Source organism: Alosa alosa, chromosome 17 (genome assembly GCF_017589495.1).
Source record: "Alosa alosa isolate M-15738 ecotype Scorff River chromosome 17, AALO_Geno_1.1, whole genome shotgun sequence".
In the NCBI taxonomy this organism is placed as follows: Eukaryota; Metazoa; Chordata; class Actinopteri; order Clupeiformes; family Clupeidae; genus Alosa; species Alosa alosa.
In genome coordinates this window covers 17,454,275-17,475,695 of record NC_063205.1, presented here as the reverse complement: position 1 = coordinate 17,475,695, position 21,421 = coordinate 17,454,275, and the positions used below count along the sequence as shown (strand labels likewise).

At 39.7% G+C, this 21,421-nt stretch overlaps 1 protein-coding gene across 2 annotated transcripts; it reads left to right on the top strand.

Annotated features, from left to right (window-relative positions):
- The first annotated feature begins 1,481 nt into the window (after positions 1-1,481).
- Positions 1,482-20,698, top strand: LOC125310660. 2 transcript variants are annotated; one of them, XM_048268289.1, is made up of 6 exons: positions 1,482-1,905; positions 12,776-13,114; positions 13,214-13,333; positions 19,782-19,846; positions 20,087-20,191; positions 20,317-20,698. In XM_048268289.1, the coding sequence occupies exons 1-6, from the start codon at positions 1,857-1,859 to the stop codon at positions 20,482-20,484; spliced, it is 846 nt and encodes a 281-aa protein (XP_048124246.1). In that variant the 5' UTR covers positions 1,482-1,856; the 3' UTR covers positions 20,485-20,698. The 2 variants fall into 2 exon arrangements, with proteins under 2 accessions (XP_048124246.1, XP_048124247.1); XM_048268290.1 differs by lacking the exon at positions 13,214-13,333.
- The last annotated feature ends 723 nt before the right edge of the window (positions 20,699-21,421 follow it).

The window sequence follows — 21,421 nt, the reverse complement described above, 5'->3', positions numbered from 1 at the left end:
CTTCCTGGTCTCTTCCTGTGTGTGTCAACCCCTCTGGATCCTGTTTAGTTATGTTTTCAGATCTTTTGTGCGTTGGACTCTTTAGTTACTTGTGAGAGAAAGTGGAATAGAACATTATGTCCAATATTCCAATATGTGGTTTAATGTTCTGCATTTCTCATTCAGTGTAGTCCACGTGAGATGGGATGACCAACGCCATCTCCCGTCAGCCTGGAAGGATACTTAAACCCTAACTATTTCCTTGTCTAGTTAGAGCAGCTGATGGATCTTTAGGTGATGTCATGCTGTCTCTCCTTTCATGCGCATCATTGTAAATAAACTCTGTTCCTGATTTTTCATACTATTGGTCTGACTGGGTCTCTATTAAATCTATGGTATCAAAATTACCATTAAAACCTTGGATTTGTTGTGTGTTCCGGGTGTAAAACCCGCTAGGACTTATTACTCCTTCGTTAGCTCCTTTGAAATAAATCCTGACATGTTTTAGAATTTACTTCCCTGTCCTGAGTCTGTGTGCCCTGACAAGAGTCATCTGATGTTTTTTTTTTTTTTTTTTATCACAGCTAAAGAGATGACTCATAAAAGTAAAGCTTAAGGCTGCAGAAAGAGATGGAGAGAAAATAGTCATGCTCCATACCTGCCACATTACATACTGTAGTGCAATACTGGGCAATGACAGAGATGCTAATCTAAGTATTATAAGTCAGTGTAGCATCAAAATGAGGTTGAAGCTGTTATTTTAGGGTAAAAGAACTACATTGTGTTGCTTTAACACATCTGGTGTATTAGTGTGACAACTAAAACAGACAGGTTTCAACAGATAACTCAAAAGCGACTTGATGTACTAAAGTAAAACAAAGTCGATATTGTTCTGTTTAAGACTAGTAATGATCATGATGATGATCAAGTCATAATGATCATTATTAATTGCCATGCTGAGTTGCTAGTGAGCTGAAAATAGCCAAAATACTTCAAAATAAGAGATTATGTGACTGTCACACTGGAGTTTTGGGTCTAGGCTACCAGTAAGCAGGGGTTGTGAGTGTGTGCAGTGGTGTGCATGTACACCCAGCTTTTTAATATCTGCATCTTTTAAGTTTTAAAATAATCCCTTCAAAAATGTTTGAATATGTCCAATTTAAGATAATTGTATCATTTTTTAAGGATATATCTCATGTCCCCTCATACTCTCAATATGTACACCCATAATGTTGTCTTGCACAACAAACCTGTGTGTGTGTTATGTGTGTGTGTGTGAGAGAGAGAGTGTGTGTGTGTGCGCACATCTGATGTGTTTGTCTGTGATTCTCTGAGTTCTGGACATGAGTTGTGTGTTTATCCGAGAAAAACAGGAAGAGAAAGAAGAACGTACTCCTAGCTCAAAGCTAATATGAGAAACAGCCATGGCAGCCATGGTTTCAATACACAATCTATCGACATATAAATAAGCCAAAAGACAAGTGGACTTGTGGATTGGAATAGCTGTCATCTTTTTGTAGATTAAGAAAAAAAGAAACAGTTACTCTCCATACAGATGATGCAACTGAAGATATGAACACTGAGGTGGAAGGAGGAAGTTCATTTCAAACAGCTACATTTCAACCAAAGCGATGAAGAGAGAACAGCAGCTGAAAGCAGCAGTATATCATACTCAGTTTTCGCCTCAGAGAAAAGTATTGAGTTTTTAGTGATGGCTTTCTGCCATCAGAGGAATACATGCAAAAGTGAACAACCAATCAACAGTGAATTAGACACAGAAGTGTGTCCATTTGTGAAGAGGAAGTAGCAAACATGCCAGTGATATAGTCAGTGATGTTTGTGTGATTGTGTCTTTTGTGTCAAAACCTCCTCTGAAGATGAAGCTCTGCCTCTGTGTGCTTTACACAGCTCTGCAAGTCACTGTTGGTGAGTTCTAATATGTCATACTAAGTGTGCATGTGTGTGTGTGTGTGTGTGTAATAGATGGAAAGTATGTCTTAATAGATTTGGATCATACACATGTAGCCTATCTAGTGTGTGTTACATGATCTTCCATCGAGTGGGTTATGATCCTCTTCATAAAAGGCCTCAATATTTTGCTCGTGTTTGTATGTAAACTCCCAACAAAAGTTATTTATCGATGAGTAAAACTGTGTTTGTTTGTATCCACAAGTATCCACACTAATCATTTTTTTTAAAAATCAATATGCAGTGAAACGTCAGCTTTACTCATAAATAATAATAATAATAACAGTTTTTTTTCAAGCGCTTACCCATACAGATACTTTTTCTAACCTCTTAACACAGACTCACACTTACAAAACACAATTGGCCAAATTGATAATTTTCTTCTCAAAAACACATTTTGTTAAATATATACTAACACATCTTTCTCTACACACGCTAACTTTACCAAAACACTGGAAATCTGACTCAAACTGAAATTATTCTGTCAAAGAATAGCACTTGTTTTCACTTCACAAGGATAAAACCGCTTGGTAGCAGAAGCAGAGCAGAAACAGAGGTTTTTATACTGTATCTAAAGTTTGGAATATTGTTTTTGCTATTGTGGGATGTTGTGTGTTAACATTCGTAAATACTGCAAATAAAACAATCCATAATTTTGTTGGGAGGTATAGCTTGTTTGTTAAGAAAATGTAAGCATTGTGGAAATGTGTTCACTGACTGCATATTGTGTGAAAACGACATTAAATGTGTGAATGGTATGGCCACAAAAGACCGATGTTGTGCTAATTGTGTTTAGAGTTTTGAAAATGTGACAACTGGTTAGACTAACGCTTGTTAACGACTGAAAAAAAACTGTAATACATTTTATTTTGTTACATAGCGCCTTTAAAGCACCCAAAGTCGCTTTACAGAGTAAACACAGTAAAAAATAATAATAATAATAATCAGCACACGCTAGACATTTACACATAAGACAAAAGATGCTGGACATTATTGTCTTGTACGCGGAACCAAAGTTTCACAGGCACCGTTGTGGTACAACAAAGGACCTACAACCTCGTCCTTTCATTGGAGAGTCGCCTCACGTTCAACGGATTAATTTGCATAAAGCTGGGCATCGGCCAGCTTTTTGACGCGCGACATTATTTCAAATGCAGCGCTGCCTTCCCGGAATGCTTTGCGGGCGCGTTAAAGTCGCTTGACGTCACCCATAGGACTAGAGTGGAATGCGACACGACAAAATGAAGTGAAGTACAAGTGGATCTGTACCGTAACGGTTGACATACAAGACAGACAACAAACAAACAATTAACAAATAATAAAATAAATAAATAAGAAAGGAAGAAAGAACAAGTCTGTGCTAACTTTGTCCAAATCAGTCCAATGGCAATGATAGTGCATAGTGTCTTCAAGCCGTTTTACGTTAACTTTTGGCCTTGTAGGCTGCAGTCTGGAGATCACTGGAAGCAGTCTAAAATCGGGGGCGATCTTGCAGATCAGCAACTCGGTGGACTGTTGACAACGACAGTTTGTTGCTCCATGAGAATGCAGAGTTCTTCAACGTGGTAACATTAACGTTAATCTGCTCAATCCAGACTCCAGGCATTTGGCACGGCAGCTCGCAGGTTAGCAACAGCTCGGCGGCTACAGCAGATCTTTTGCAGAGTAGCCTAGCCTTGGTCCAGCTGTCCCAAGAAATCCCCTCGACCAAGTGCAGCACCGCTCATGGATAGATGGAAGGATAGAGGCCCAGCTAGCCATATCAAGCTCCAAATGGACTAACGACATCAGCCGACTTGGAAGCAGTAAAAGAGCTAAGAATAACACGAAAACTTTTGAAAATAACGTAAATGAAGAGAAACAACATTTAACTAGACAAATCAATAACAAAAATGACATGACATTAAATAAAATTACGAACATTACATAAAATCAAACAAAAACATGATGCCAGAAGGAGCGGCGTGTCTCGCCAGCGTCCCCGTAACTGAACATAGCAGTATATTTATGAATGCACAAAAACAGACCTGTCTGCAAATAGTACAGGACATTACAAACCTTCAACATTTATTCATGTTTATTTAATTTTGTTTTGTTTATTCAGCATGTTTGTTTTATATAGTTATGTATTCCGTCTATGTTTACCCTGCAGTCTGTATGTGTAACGCGCAATGTGGATTAAACTAGATGTAGGCTACTGCAAAGCGATACTAAAGATGACCACATTTACATGGGTGTGTGCATTGATTCGCTTGTGAGTGTGTATGTGGAAGTAATGGTTTGTGGTTAGTAATGGTAGTAATTGGTTTGAATGTAAATTTTCAAGCTTTTCCAGCACTTTACAGCGGTGTCAAATGACATATTATACAAATATATGAACTCAAAATGATTAAATACATAAATAAAATAAAATAAGAAAATATAGTCACTCAACAAATAACTATTCTTTGCTGAATATGTGAACTCAAACTAATGTTAAAGGACAAGTTCGGTATTTTACACTTAAAGCCCTGTTTTCAGATAGTTTATGATTAAATAGAACGTTTAAAATTGAAATTTGGACACATGCTGCTGTCCTGAGAATTTTCGGTTTCTGTGGTAGCGCCCCCCCTCCAGAACGCTGCATAGGTGCACTGGAACAATCCTTCCTAAAACGCATTAAACTTTCCTTTACAAAGACGTGAAACTCACAGAGTAGTCGGGTGTTCACTGATATGCTTACACAAAAATCGCTGCAAAAGATTCTTTCCAACAGGTTTTATCGTAGTTTTTGTCCAACTCCATTGACTTGTATTGGATGTGCTGTGAGGTAAGGGTATTACTCCGCTGCCGGAAACGGATATGGGGTTCTTTGTATTCTTTCTGTAGTCTTATGCAGTCGCGGTATCGTAGGCTACACTATCCAAATTATTGTCACGTCCAACCATGGCTAATGCTAAAATGTCTTGGAACTTGCACGATGTGAATGATAGCCTACGTGAATCATTACGTTTTCATCATGAAAGTTCCACAGCCAAATTAGCCAAATTATTCATGTAGCCAAATTATTCATGTAGGCTAGATTTAGTGTTAGGCTTATGATGTGAACATGACAGGTTATGGACAACAAATAAGTTCATTTTCCGCCTGTTACAAACGTTACATTACAAAATGTCAACCTTACCCCAAGTTCTTCCAACTCTGTTGTCCCAGGAGGTAATGTGGGAACCGCTGTATTTCTCAGGCGAGAGAGCTTTTTGGGCGATTTCTTTCGACCTCCAGCGAAGTTCAGTAAAATGCAGACCGCAGAGACACGGTGATCAGCTTTCTGCAGATTCTCAACAGGTGTGCTCACATCCAACCCCAGAAATTCCAGCCACAACTTTAGCCTTTCTGGATCGTTGAAAGGAAGTCTGTGACAACTTTTTTTGCCACGAATTTTCCCGCAATTCGGAACTGCACAAAATCGCCTCATTTTTAGCTGTCTGTTGCAAAATACTTCAACAGCGATCTTCTGCTTCTTCTGTGTAGTCAATGAAATGCCAGTGGTTTGCTTGTAATTGGCAAGACGGTGTAAGGTGCATTATCGCCACCAACTGGGCTGAAGTGTCTATTATCCAAGCTCTCAACGGAAGAATGTACGGGTGTGAGGCGTTTGGAAAAATAGCTCCACAGTTTTACAACGCATGGTAAACACCTGTTGGAAAGCATCTTTTGCAGCGATTTTTGTGTGAGCATATCAGCGAACACCCCTGACCACTCGGTGAGTTTCACGTCTTTGTAAACGAAAGTTTAATGCGTTTTAGGAAGGATTGTTCCAGTGCACCTATGCAGCGTTTTGGAGGAGGGGGGGCACTACCACAGAAACCAAAAATTCTCAGGACAGCAGCATGTGTCCACATTTCAATCTTAAACGTTCTATTTAATCATAAACTATCTGAAAACAGGGCTTTAAGTGTAAAATACCGAACTTGTCCTTTAAGGCTCGCTCTTTCATGACAGTCAAGACTGATTATGTCTCTTTCTTGCCTACAACGGCATGCAGACAGGCCTACATATGAGCTACCAACCAGTAGGCTAGCAATGCGAAGATGACTGAGTTGTTATACAATAGGATAAATTTAACTTCTTGCCCGATATGCACATATGCATGGTGTTTTTTTTAATGTCTTTTCCACTTGTAGGGCTTGTAATTAAATGGCTAGCATAAAACCACAAAACTGAGCTGAAGTTTGAGACATGACCGGCCGTAGCCAGGATTCAAATACCGAGATCAGGGGTGTTGATAGAAATGTTGCCCCCCACGAAATGCTATGGGGGTCCATGATGACTTATGGTGAATATTGCGGAAACTAATTGATAAATTGACATAAATATAATTTCGGAGTGTCTATTTACACCCCTGGTATGAATAGCTTTGGCCACACAGCTGAGCTATTCACACCCTGTGACATAACAACAAAAAGACTTTGCTCATGTACACAAAAAACATGGCGGACATTCGTTTTTTCGTCAGCAGAAAGTGAAGAATTCTGAAAGGTTTCGGCAATAATATCTGTTCAGATTAAGTTTTAGATTGAAAAGTTGGGTTTTATTTTGATAATCTTGGTTCAGTGAACACATACGCGCAATTTGAACAAGAAATCGTTTCTCAAACGGAAGTTTTGATTGCAACAATTAGCTAGTTCATGCACCAGGGTGTAAATTGCATACAGTACTATAGACCCCTTCGCACCGGTGGTGAAAACATAAACATTCGGGTGGGCGTGACGTCACTGGAGGCAGAAACAATCGTTTGGATAGTGAGGCGGCTATTTGAATAGTACTAGTGAGGCGGCTAAAATCAGACAGTAATCTAAAATCTTTGCTAAAATGTGTAACGATATAACACAATACGTACATACACTCAGTGTACGTAATCGAGAGGATTATTTGAAAAAATTAAGGCTACATTATCAGATGGGACCATCCTGACAGACCTAATACCGTCAGTGATTGGAAAGACAGGTTTGCCATCAGTTGAATGGCCGGACATTATTGAAAAACCGAGTGTCTACAGTAAGGAGAAGCTGAGGGTGTATAAATCATTGAATGCATATAACTATCTCCTAAATGGTCCTGTCCAAGACTTACAATAGGTCTACAATGACGTGGTGAGTTTTGTGTTTGCCAAACCGACATTTTACCGAGCCAGCGCCCGCCCATGTCACAAGGCAAAGATGTATTGCAAACGTGCTAATTACCAACCATTTCGTTTGAAAATTCTAAAACAACAATGTTTTTTAATACTTCAAAATAACATTTGATAAATGAACCTCACATTTTTTTTTTTTTTTTTTCAGTAGCCATAGGTGTCTAGATTTGAACAAAATCTAGTTTGTTTCTTACCGGGGCTTTTACTGCCTGAAATATCCAATTTTGTTTACCACGCTCGGAGTTAGTGCTGGGCCTTACACAGTCGTAGCCTAGTAGCTAGTAATCAAGGATTTGGTTTAGCTCTTCGAGTCACAGTAAAATTAAATTTTTGGTAGGCTACATAGCTTATTTAGATACACTTATGGTGTGGGCGCTTGCGTTTTTTTAGGAATCCGCAGTCTTGGTTTGTATAGAAATGAATAAGTGACATAGGCTACATGTAAAGAGGTTGGAAATGCAGGACGATTGGTAGGCTAATATGTGAGGTTCCAATACAAGGCTTGGGTTATCGTGAGTCAAACGAACAACTACGTTCTCCCTGGAAACTGTAGCCTAGGCCTACTTATTTCAAATTTAACCGATGACTTTTTCGGTTCTGGCACCCGACAGCACAGCAAGATGAGACCATGATAACCTTTAGCCTCCCGAATATGACTGTTCGTTTAGCTTCCCAGCTGAGGTGATGGTTTGTTTTGCCTCCAGTGAACGTAATGACGTAGGCTCAGAAGGTACCTATATACACCAAGGTACGAATAGCATCCACTTCTAACTATACATTGATGCAAACAGCATACCTTATTCAGAGTGTCTATTAGCTGAGCTATTCACACCATGTTACATAACAGCAAAAAAACATGTTACTTGTTTTTTTTTTATTATTATTACATTGTGTGATCAATATGCCAGACTAAATGCACAGGGGTGCAAATAGCATACTTATGGGGTGCAAATAGCATACATATTTGTACCAGACGGGGTATTAATAGAACACATTGCTGTGTGCACCGGGGTACGAATAGCATACACTGATATTTGTACCAGACGGGGTACTAATAGGACACATTGCTGTGTGCACCGGGGTACGAGAATTCACTTCTAATTGCACCAGGGTGCGAATAGCATATACTGCTAATTGTACCAGGGGTACAAATAGCCTTACCCATATAATTTATACATTATAGCATAAATCACACTTAGAAAAACAGCCTATTAGGCATATGGTACATTTATAAAAGAGCAAAGTAGCCTAGATATGCCTATGAAAGACTTAACCATAGAGGGCTGTAATGTAAAGGCTATCATGATCATTTTGCCGTATGGCATAAACTGGACAAATGTTTCTACAACATGTTTTGTTTATAACTTAAACCAACACACTTTTCCACAATATTCTACTTTTTTAGATGCACCTGTATATTTCAAGAGCCTTTTCTCCAATTGGTTTTGAGGACATTTATACTGATCTCTGCTCCATCTTTAATTAAGAATGCTCTGCTTCTCATCAGAATGTTGCATTTATAAATTGCAGAGTCATAGGCTGCAGAGCTTGTACCTTCTGACACAGTGAGTGTCACATCTTGACTCTCACTCACTTGTGAGGGCCCTTTGCCTATTATTTCCCTCTCTTCTCCTACCTCTTTCTCCTCATTTCCACCTTTCTGCCTGATTTCCCTCCTCCTGTCTCCTGTGTAAATAACTGACCAATAATCAATATCATGCTTAGATAATATCCATATAAATATCTACTATTATCTACTATCTAGTATAACGATATGCTACTATTGGTCCAGACTCTGATATCTATAGCCTAACATTACAGTTTTTTTCAGTCGCTAACAAGCGTTTGTCCAACCAGTTGTCACATTTTCAAAACTCTAAATACAATTAGCACAGCATCGGTCATTTGTGGCCATACCATTCACACATTTCATGTCTTGTGTCATGTTTGCACACGATATGCAGTCAGTGAACACATTTCCACAATGCTTACATTTTCTTAACAGACAAGCTATACCTCCCAACAAAATTATGGATTGTTTTTGCAGTATTTACGAATGTTAACACACAACATCCCACAAATAGCAAAAAAAACAATATTCCAAACCTTAGATACAGTATAAAACCTCTGCTTCTGCAATGATATCAGTTCAAAAACAATATATCTCAGCTGATAATAAACAAACAATTCAATAATTTACACACAACTGATTTATGTTGGGTAAATTAGCAAAACCACAGCTGATTCCAGTCTGGCTTAGACTCAGTGGCAGGGGTTATTTTCTTCTATTACACTGACACAGTAAAATGAGGACTTTGAGGAGTAATGTTTTTAGAAACAGAAAAAGACAAACACTGTAATGTCTGGACAAGGAAGAATAAGAGCAAGGGGCCCAGGGAGAAGAGCAGGCCCAGTGCGATGCAGTGCGATGCAGTGAGAGGTGCAGGAGCAGTGAGAGGAGCAGGACCAGGGAAAAGAGCAGGCCCAAGGCGAGGGCAAGGTAAAGGTGTAAGAATGCGTGGTGGTGGCATTCCATTTGGCTGCAAGAACTGTTGTTAGTGATGAAATTTGTGCCACTATCATTGACCATGTAATCAATGCGATGTTGATGAAAACATGTGGCCTGTAACCCTGAAGATCGAAGAGATTAGATACAGTAATTTTGCTTTTTTTTAGCTCCCCTTTATCTGGGCTTTTGCTGTTGTTTTTTTGTTCAGAATGCTTGTGTGTTTCATGGATATTTTGTTCACTGTAAGCATTGCAATACTGCAAAACTGTTTCTGTTCTATCATACTGTAAACAGTATTTCTACTGTAGTAAACAGTAAAGGGAAAGGGAAAAGGCTTTTGAATGTGAACATAACATGTGGACATACAGTTCCCAACCATGACATTTAGTGTAAAAATTGCATGCAAATACCTGTAAAATTCCCAACCAAGACATTTAGTGTAAAAATTGCATGCAAATACCTGTAAAATTCCCAACCATGACATTTAGTGTAAAAATTGCATGCAAATACCTGTAAAATTCCCAACCAAGACATTTAGTGTAAAAATTGCATGCAAATACCTGTAAAATTCCCAACCAAGACATTTAGTGTAAAAATTGCATGCAAATACCTGTAAAACTGAAACATAAAAGTCAATGCCGTTTTTGTAATGTCAACAATAGCCAGTATTTTGAAACCTGTTGTACTTTGATTGACTGCATGTACCTTGTGAAGTGAAAACAAGTGTTATTCTTTGACAGAATAATTTAATTTTGAGTCAGATTTCCAGTGTTTTGGTAAAGTTAGTGTGTGCAGAGAAAGATGTGTTAGTAGTATATTTAACAAAAATGTGTTTTTTGAGAAGAAAATTATCCATTTGGCCAGTTGTGTTTTGTAGGTGTGAGTCTGTGTTAAGAGTTTAGAAAAAGTATCTGAAGTATGGGTAAGCGCTTGTTAGCGATTGAAAAAAACTGTAATATAGCTTAATTTTCAGTGCAGGTTAGCTAGCTGCAACTCCACTGAATTTCAGCATAACATTTTAAGTAGGCCTTGAAGTCAGCCTTTGTTCAGGTCAGACGATTATTTATTTTGGACAATGGATTTGTGGGTATTGAAGTTTATTTAAGCTGCATGAGACACTGTGTTGCGTTTGTTAGTTAGGACAAAGCTCTACAACTACGTGTAGCGTGACTGTGCGTTGGTGCAAGGATAATTGATTGTCTCGTCGGCTATTTTTAGTTAATAAATGAAACGAAATTTGAAGAAAGAAAGGCGACCTCTATGGTAGATACGGCCATAGACATGACTGGTGCGGTTTTGCATTCACATACCATAAAGTTTCGTCTCCCTCTTCAACCTAACTTTCTCCTTGTCTTCCAATGATTGGCGCTAAGTAGTAGCCTGGCGGGCCAGCCTATATCATTGAAATGTATAGTCTGGAATCGACCCATTCACCTTGCTTAACCCAAGGGGTGGGCAGAGAATTGTCTTTCAAACTGCCTAGGCATGCAATAGGCCAGCGCTACGACCAATCAGAACAGCAGGATGTCCCATCCGTTTGGCCACCAGCGGAGCAAGTTGATATATCAAACTTTTACCATATCCGGTCGGCAAAACGGCAAATACATCCTTCTTCAAAAGGAATGACTTAAGTGCATTGTGTTGCTCAACTTTCAAAGAAAAGCACAAGTCCAACTCCTCCAAAGTTGAAGCCAACGCCGATTCAAACAACCGCTCTTCGTTCGCCATAGCCCCTTCCTTGTTGTTCACCATCGCAGGGCTGTCGTCATCCTGTTAAGCCCGCCTTAAGACTCTCTAACAAAATAGAGGCGCCTGTGATTGATGACGCCCACGGCGTCAGCCAATAGAAATCCCTATGGTTTGTTACTAGACGTACAGGCTGAGCAAATTCATTTGCCGCCGCTAGGGTGCGTCTAGATTTCTAGGCTAGCTAAGTAGCCTATTCAATAGCTTTAATGGCGACCTAGCCAGTGCAATGCATATGACACTACACGATTTCTGTTCAGCAGTCCGAAATAGCTGTTTCCTAACCAACGCTCATTAAAACGGGAACCTCATTTCATGTTGATGGTGCAGTCATCTCCGACTGTGTGCAGGGGAGCGTTGTCACGCATGAAAACAGACTGGCAGATCCGACTGGGCAGATCAGTCACACACGCAGAGGCGCAAGCGAGGACCATGGAGAAGCCAACAGCAGAAAATAACAGAATATCCAAACGTTTTCAGTAGGCTAGCCTACCATTGTTGCAGAAATCACGTATAAGAAGGTAACCCTTCGATTTCTGTTTATTTTCGCATATTCCAACATAAGGAAGCAGCATGAGACTCCCGTCGTCATGAGGACATTCCTCCCAAATGGCCCTATCACGCCTTTTGAACTGACGCCATGAGGTTTTGTTTTAGCTCGTGCAGCTCGTGGAAGGCAACTGCAAGATCTGTCTGCAGGCTAAGACTCCCGCGATATTTTAAGGTCATGTGACATGGTGTCACGGGTGGTAAGTCCCTCCCGGCTGACAGAAGTCGGACAGAATTTCTAACCAGCAAGCATTGCGTCCATCCCAGTATGCATTGTGTTCAACCCAGCATGCATCACATCAAGTCAGATCTGCACAGATCTGCCTCAAGTCGAACACGCCTAATGTCTAATAAGGGGAGAACCGCCACTCTCGGGAAACTTCCGGTTTCTGAACTGGTTGCTCGTTCATTCAACTTTTGACCTATAATGCATATTGAGCTTGCAGAAACCACAATCAAATATTCAATTGACAACAACAACCAGGTGAAAGAGACAAATTTAGCCGTCTAGCTCCATTAGACCCCCATTGTTTTTGCACTTATTCGTGATCGCCCCTAGCGGAACTGCAACAGATTGCAGGTATAATGGAGTTAATAGGGAGTGATCCGGCTCCCCGTAAACAGGCTCTGGTGGTGCGCTACCTCGCGCTACCTGGGTTAAATCCTGGCGCGCCAGCAAGATATACGTCATTTTGACGTCACGTTGTCGCGCTAAGCATTACTACTTTGGTTAAGAGTCACTTTCTAACCGTTTTAAGCACATTACATACAAATTTATATTCACGACAGATATTATTCGCTTATAACGTCAAAATATAAGGTGTCATTGTCTGATATTTTCTGATGAGCAGGAAAAGTTGCTGGAGAAGGCTGTGTATTATCTGAACCTAAAGATGAAAACATCACCAGATCCCCAGGAGAGTCTGTTCTCCTGTCCTGCTCCTGTACTGACCTGCAGATCAAACTGGAAGAGATTAAGTGGGAATTTATTAACAAGAAATATTTTTATAAGTTGACTGGAGATCTGAACCCAGAAGAAATGAAGCGTTACAGTGGTAGAGTCCAGACATTCAGTGACAGTTCTCCAGGAAATACATCTCTGCTTCTATCTAGCCTGACTGAAGAGGACCAGGGATATTACATGTGTGTGATTGAAAGCAATGAAAGAACAATCACACTCATTGTTAAAGGTAAGCAGTTTCATTTTTGTTCATTACATGTTGATTTTTGCCTAATTATCTTAATATATAATATAAAGGGGTCGCTGTCTGGGGTTTTCTCATGAGCAGGAGAAAGTGAGGGGGCAGGGGCAGAATCATGGGCCAGATCCTCCAGCATTGTGTTGATTATCATCATCCTGCTGGTGGGCATACTGGGAACAGCTGCAGTCACCTGCTGGAGATACAGAAGTAAACACATAAACATTCACACAGGGGACCTATTCCAAGAATGTAGATTACTGATAAGCTCAGCTACATTAAAGGTAGGATGAGTGATGCTCAGCGATTTCTAACAGACAACTATTAGTAACATTCAGCAAATATCTCCTCATGATCTGCTAGCTCTACATTCTCTGAGAAGACTATTAAAAAATGGTTTTCTTACACAGCCCTAGCTCCGTCAATTGGAAACAAAGTGGGGGCAGCCTGTCTTCTAAACAATAACAAAACACATTGTGGAGTTTTTCAAGGAGCACTGAGAGGAGGAGTGAGCTACCTGTCTGGTTACAAATATTATGCAAGTTCATGTAAAGTTGTCTTGGACAGAAGAGTTTGCTAAGAAACATAAACATAAACAAATGTGATGTCATCCAACATCGCTTACTCTACCTGTGACTCAGAATGGTAGACCTTTAAGTTTTAAGTTAACCTTTGAGTTAATTACTGACCCAGGTTCTTGAAATAGCCCTTTTAACACACACATGATAACACATGATGTATACAGTAATAGCTTATACAATACCCTCTAGAATTATTGGCCCCTCTGCTAAAGTTGACTAAAAACAGGTATAGAAAATAATCTGTTGGTGATTTATTGTAATCTCACAATGAAAACAATGAGGAAATCCAATTTTGAAGGGAAGCAAATTTATTCAGAGAAAAAAAGAATCTCATAAAGAAATATATATATATATATATATATATATATATATATTAGGGCTGTCAAAATAACTGATTCATTTCGATTAATTAATTTGAGAAAAAATAACTGATTAAATTAGTGCAGATTAATCGATTCCGTATGACCTTTGACCCCGAGCCGTTCTAGTCAGTAAAAATTAGACTGTAAAATGAAGGAGAGAAGAAAACGTGCTGCCTGGATCATTGATTGGAACATTTACTTAAAAAAAAAATGGCCTGATGGTGTTGATAAAAAATAAAGTGTTGAAAAATAAAGTCCTCTGCAATGTCTGCAGCAAGGAATTTGCATATCACCGGAGTTCATCAACTCTATAGTCGCACATCAATGCAAAGAAATAAGTGTTGACATTGAGGGGAGTGTTAATTTATTTTCATTGTGTCCCTTAGGTTATATCTGTGCCCTGAAATGCCTTGTATGTGAAAAAAAGCACAGCATATTCCTCAGCATATTAGGTCATATCATAGATTATTATGGCAATTATTTGAACAGTGAAAATAATAATAAAAGAGTTTTTGAACTTTAATGTCACTAATGCTGATTATTCAATGATTCATTTAAATATTTAAAATACTTTCACAGCAAAAATTATATTATACATGGCATTAACATGTTACACACAATTAATGCCACCCCTACGTATAATACCTTCTTAAAGAATAATTCCGGTATTTAGCACTTTGAGTCCCTTTTCCGGATTGTTTTGGATGAACTAGAGTGGTGGACACCGAAATTTTGACGATGGGTCCAGTCTCGGCTTTCTGACTCGTTTTGAATTGCCTTTGACTGGCTGGCTATGGGCATGCACAAACATGTCCTTAAAACACCTCACAACCATGTATAAACTTCCGCTCAATATTTGAGTCTGAAGCATAGACAGTAAAAGAAGGTCTCGCGGAAAGACTACAACCAAATGTAAACAGCCCCCGTTTCCGTTTCCGGTGGCGCAGTAATATCAACGTGCAATGAGTCTTCCAACAGAAATCAAAGGGATTTTACAAACTGGCAAATAAAACAAGACAGAAACTGTATTTCGCTACGCTACTTGTTTTGGAACATCAACGAACACCACTAACCACTCGGTGAGTTGCACAGTTTTGAAAACGAACATCAAGGGTTGTTTTAAGGACATGTTTGTGCATGCTTGTAGGTAGCCACTGAAGTAGTCAAAGGCGATTCAAAACGAGTCAGAAAAGTCGAGATAGGTCCCATCGTCAAAATGTCAGTGTCCACCACTCTAGTTCATCCAAAACAAACCAGAAAAGGGACTCAAAGTGCTAAATATCGGAATTATCCTTTAAGCCTTCCTTTGCCAATAAAACAGCTCTTAATATTCTCCTATCACCCCATAAAGTTGGACAATACAAAGCAAGGAATTTTAGACCATTCGTCTTTACAAAATCTCCCCAAATTCCAGATTTATAGGTCCACACTTGTGCATTCTCCTCTTTGACTCACCCCACTGTTTTTCTATGGAGTTTAGATCAGGGGACTGATGTGGCAATGGCCTAAGCTTGATTTTGTATTCAGCAAACCATTTTTGTTTTAATCTGGATGTTTGTTTTGGTTCATTCACCTGATTCACCCACTTTTAGTGTCTTGACAGATATTGACAGATTTCCGTTGAAAATGTACAGGTTTTTCTTGGTGTTCATGCACCTTAATAAGGCTCCCAAGTTATTTGGGAATTAAAACAACCCCCACAATATAGCAGCCCCTCTACCATAATTTGCATTAGGCATGGGGTTCTTTTCAGTATAGTCATTCTTCTATGTATGCCAAACCCACCTGCATGCCCTGTAAATCTCTAATAGTCTATTAGCAGTGAGGGCACATTTGAAGATTTTTGGGGGGGACTTAGTTACCCCAAGATTATACCTTTTTCTGTTACTCTCCAACAGTGGTTCTTATTGATTTTTTTTGCCTCTCTTCCCAGATAGCAAACATACACTGGGACGGAACTGGGCCACACCTACCACAACGTCCGGGACGGATCTGCATAATGGACCTGATCCGGCGTCCAAACGCACATCGGTCCAAAATTGGTCTGGTACCAATAAGGGCTAAGACTGGCCCAGTTCCGAATGGTAGTCTGTGTTACTGACGTGTTCCAGATCTGTTTATCATATGCAATACGGGTCCACTTATTTTGTGTGGTACGGACCCGTATATCAGACATCAGCCGGCTTTATTTAACATGTGAAATGTGATTGGTAATTAGGGCTAATTATCCTGAAAAATCTGTTTGCTACACATTTGCTAACAGGTTCGTTATAGGTTCACCCAGGCTAAAGTTAAGTAACGTTTTCCCAACAGCTCAACTGATAAACATTAGCTAGGCTACAAACACAAGGGGTAAAAAAAACTTTACACATAAGTGTCTTATTATTTTTTTTTTATTCAACAACCTGGCTGTAGAAGTGCAATCCCAGACAAAGTTTAAGTCGTGTTAATTCCACATTTATTCCTTTTTTTGCAAATAGGCTAAGTCACAATTACACTCGTTTTTATCATCAGTGATCCTGTTAGCGTTATCACTTTTTTTTTCCAAAATAGTTATTGTGATAGCTGTTTTGCTTAAGTTAAGCTAGTTGTTGTTGCTGGAAAATAATATTAAAGTTATCAATCGCTCGGTTGCTTGTTGTTGTCTCTGAATAAACCAACAGAGATAAAAAGCAGATACTACCTTGAAAAGTTGGGCTGTCCTAGTCCAACCCCAGGCTGGCAAATCATGTCAAAAGATTGATAGTGAGCAAACCAAAGATCCTTGATTAACATTACTGCTTGGACTTCTGCATGCGTGGCAAGAATATGGGGTTGTCTCATAGCACTGTTAGATCTGATACAAACAACAATTGACTACTTTTACCACTGCTAGGTAATAATAAAAATAATGAAACGAGCATATGATCAATATTGAGCCAACTATATCTTCTTTTCCAGCCTTACTGTAGAAATGAAGTGGCCATGGGAACATGGTGCACCCCCATGATTTCTAAATGTGTGCCATTCCAAAATACCTTTTTTTTCTTTAGCAGCCAGTTGACAATGAGGTAGGGAAAGGACAGTCAATTTAGAATCAGCACCTTAATTAATATCATTACCACCTGGGTCTGCTGTGAAAAAATGGTCCTTCGGCTCATATCTGGATCACAGGTTTGGGCCAAATCAGTGTTTTGTATTTTAAACGCATCTCCTGACTTCCAGTTGAGTTGCAGAAATTGGACCTGGGACAAATCTGTAAACCGGTGATAAAACAGCATTGCTAGCAGAGCTGAAACCTGTATCGGGAGTAGACCTGGCCCACAGTCAGATACCGTATGTCCGCTACAGGCGGATCTAAAGGCTTTTATGCGGATCCGGCCCAAAGGAAATTGCTATCTGGGTTACCATCACAATTTGTCCTCATTGTTTTCATTGTGAGATTACAATAAATCCCCAAAAGATTATTATGACCGCCCCCGGGGCCTATTATGATACGTCCCCCCCCCCCGTGCTGGGCCCCCCTAACCACAAAAAAAGCAGTTTTTCCTAAATAACTCTGAACCGTGGCACCGAGGATGAAGAATCTTTTATGGTATGTTGGTCTCAAGGGCCCACATCAACCTGGCCCATAATCACTCATTTGTGATTTGCACCCCCCCCCCCCCGGTAAAAAATGAAAATGCAATATCTTCAGTTAAGATGTTCAGAACTGCACCAACTTTTATGTGTATGATTGACCTGGCATTCTCTGGGGGTATGCCAAGTTTCGTAGAATTTCATCCATGGGGGGGGTCTAAGAAAAATTAGGTTATGTGTACATTTAGTGTACACTCATTGGCCTGTAGATGGCGGTGCACACATATACACATGCACACACACACACATACTATCGGTATTAGAACGGCCGATACATAATTACAAATTCAGTAGGATTAAAAGAAAGCCATCATGGCTGCATTTCCAGTATTGGCAATAAGTAGTCGTTTGTCCACTAGATGGCGCATCGTTGCAGTGAGACGTAATTTTGTTGGAAGTTAAAAGTGGGTTGGAAAAACAATGGACGCTTCCTAGGACTGTAGTTTACCGCAGAGAACGTCTAATAAGGATAGGACGATGTTCACATGAATTGTAATTCCCATTTCTTCTTGAAGCCGAAATAAATCTGAGGATGTTTATCGGACATGCTTGGTTTTTACTGCAGGTACGTTAATCTTATAATATCAATAAGGACCTAATGTTACCGTTAGCGTTGGTTGAGTGATGGAGGCCAATTTGATTGATTGCATTTGTAGAAAACTATAAATGCGGTTATACCAAGCAAATTGATAGCAGCACTGTAATTGTATCTTTCGACTGCCATTTGTTGCACGTGCTACAAAAATCATTCTGTGCAATGGAAGATTTACCAACGTTACACAGGTCTGATACATACTGTGTAGTGGGTCCCATTTAGAAGTGGCTACTTCATTCGCGCTTTCCTTGACTCATGGAGCTGCGTGAATTTTATTACAACTTGTCGCCACGATATGGCAGTTTAAGTCCGCTTGATACTGTAAGGCGTAAGCATGTTGTAAATAGGCCTACCTTATAAGCCTACCTGTAGCTTAGGGAAGCTAACAGCTTTCTATTAGGATCTAGTTTGTTAGTTACAGTTTTGTCATAACTCCCTGATGCATTTTTGCATTTACAATACCCAAAGCGTGGATGTCTCAATTGGAAAATTAAACAATATCGGGTGCCTATGGACTAGGCTGGGTGAACCCAGCCTGATCTGCCCGCTATTTATTTTTTGATTTCTTAAAAGATTGAGCTTGGTCTGGTGAAAGCCAGACTAGCCATGGACCTCAGTTACACAATGCAAGGGAACATGAATCAGCCTATATTTTGTAATTTAACAATAACGGACAACAGCTCTTCAACTTTGGCCCGTTAAAATGTGTATGAACAGTAGCGACGCATTTCATCAAGGCCCATTTGGACATGTCAGTTATTTGCACCACTAGTTAGATGTAAAACAGCATTTCGTTTCAGACTACTGTTACTTAATTTGTGCATTGACAATAAAGTATCACATGAACTAAAGATGACTAAAATCTTATGTAGAAGAAGAAACATTCACAAAAAATCCATCCATCCAAAAATGACATTTGTTTTTGATAGCTGTTGAAAACTGCATGGAACTGACAGAGATGTTTTTGTTTATAAATAAATAAATAAATAACATTATGCTGATAGCTTTTGCTTTTCCCAAATACAATGTAGCCTACAGGTGTAAGTGACCTTTCATCAATCCAGTTGCAATGGATGAACTGTGATGAACTGCCCTACTTGTGATTGTTTAGAGATTTTAAAGGTTTCATAACAATGCTACATCTTCTTTGGCTATTCTACAATCTATTCACCTTTTCAGCACCAGTAGGCTACTTTCTGTGCAGCCGCACACACACACTCAGGCATGCCAAACAAGCATACACAAAAGTTTCAAGAGTGGGGGATGGAGTAAAAGATGGAGACAAATTGAAGGGTGATTTATTTTCGCGGAACGGATGTACAGGACTGAGCGGCGGTCATATTTTGTAACGCTATGCGGTACATCTAGTTTTTTTTATATATCTGTCAACTTTACCAAAGGTGGCAATAATTCTGGAGGTTACTGTATACACATGATAATACATCCACATAACAAATAATGTACACGGGATAACAAATATTATTATTATCCTGCCCTCTAAGAGAGAAGAAATGAACCATCAGACAGCAGAGGGGAACACTCAGGGCAGGAACAACAGCGGAACGAGGTGAACATCTCCCTTACTAACTTACCATCACACACAGACACACACATGGACACAGACACGCACACACACACGCACATACACACACACACACACACGCATACATCCTTTGTTCTGAATGCAAGTTCTAAATGCAAACACAGGCATAGATGAAAAACATAATGGGGGTGAGATTAGAGGAGAATCAGCTACACTCATGTGCATGTGTTCAAAAGTCATTCACTCTGCTGTCTGTGTCTCTAGGATGTTACTTACACCACAGTAGTCTATAGGAACACAGCCAGAGCAGCACCCAGAGATGCCAACACTGAGGAGGCCACGGAATATGCCAGCGTCAGAGCAGACGGAGTATGACCAACCAGACCTCATAAGACACATGATACATAAACACACACACTTCCATGTCCATCTGCACACAGAGATGTGTGTCTGTGTGCATAAGTTGATTTTTAGTTTATTGGATCTTTTAATAGGATGTGACCTACTCAACTGTCGACCATGGAAACAGAGCTAGACCACCCCCCAAAGAGATCAACACAGAGGAGAAGACGGAATATTCCAGCATTCGACTGGACAGTCTGACAAACAGAAGTAATGTGAGAAGTGGCGTCTGTCTTCCCCAACAGGCACAAAATGACTGAATGATTGTGACTAAATGATTTGGGGCTTGACTGTACTTGCCATTTAGGCCTATTCTTAATTAGTTTCTGTTTTTAAACAATCTTTTTGTTTATGTCATTGGAAATTATGTAAAATTATGAGTTATGTATGATCAATGTGGAATCAATAGTATATTAAATATAGTGTGCATATACAGACAGACATATTCTAAGAATAAAAGATTGAAGAGAGAAACATGGTTGTGTGTATTAATATCTGTCATTAACTACAGCCTGCTTTCTTAAACAGCTTTTGCCAGCTCATTATGTTAGGAACATAGGCCTATACAAGCATGTGATAGTTTTTACATTTGCATTTATTCATTTAGCAGACTTTTCATCCAAAGTGACCATTCTATCACCAGGGACTACATTGTCCACAGAGAAACTTGGGGTGAAGTGCCTTGTTCAAGGGCACTTAATTGAACACACACAGGTATTGAACACACACAAGTTGTGAATCCACAACTTTCCAGGCTACTGCATGCCACTAAGCTACCACCGCCCCTGCAGTTTTTGACAGCATGTAACAGTTTAGTGGAAGAACATGTCACATTTGGTGTCTGCCTTATAATCCAATGCCATGAGCTGGGGCCTTTTATTTTATTAGCCCATAGCTTGGGAAATTAGCTTATTTGTCGACTACCCCAGAGCTCCCTTTTAGCTATAGGCTAGCTGTTGTAACCCACTCCAAGTGCATTATGCTAAGCTAGGCTAACAGAGTCAGATTGGGTGTTTGCACGCACAGAAAGGCATCAAAGTTTTGCAGAGAGGTAACAAAAAGTGGTAAGCAACACAGAGCTGAGAACATTTGTAGTAGAGGGCTATTACACTGATGGGTGCGAATGGCTGTGTACTTCTTGTCTGCTACCCAACCACCACATCTCATTTATGGTACAGTGGTGGACAAGAGCTGCCA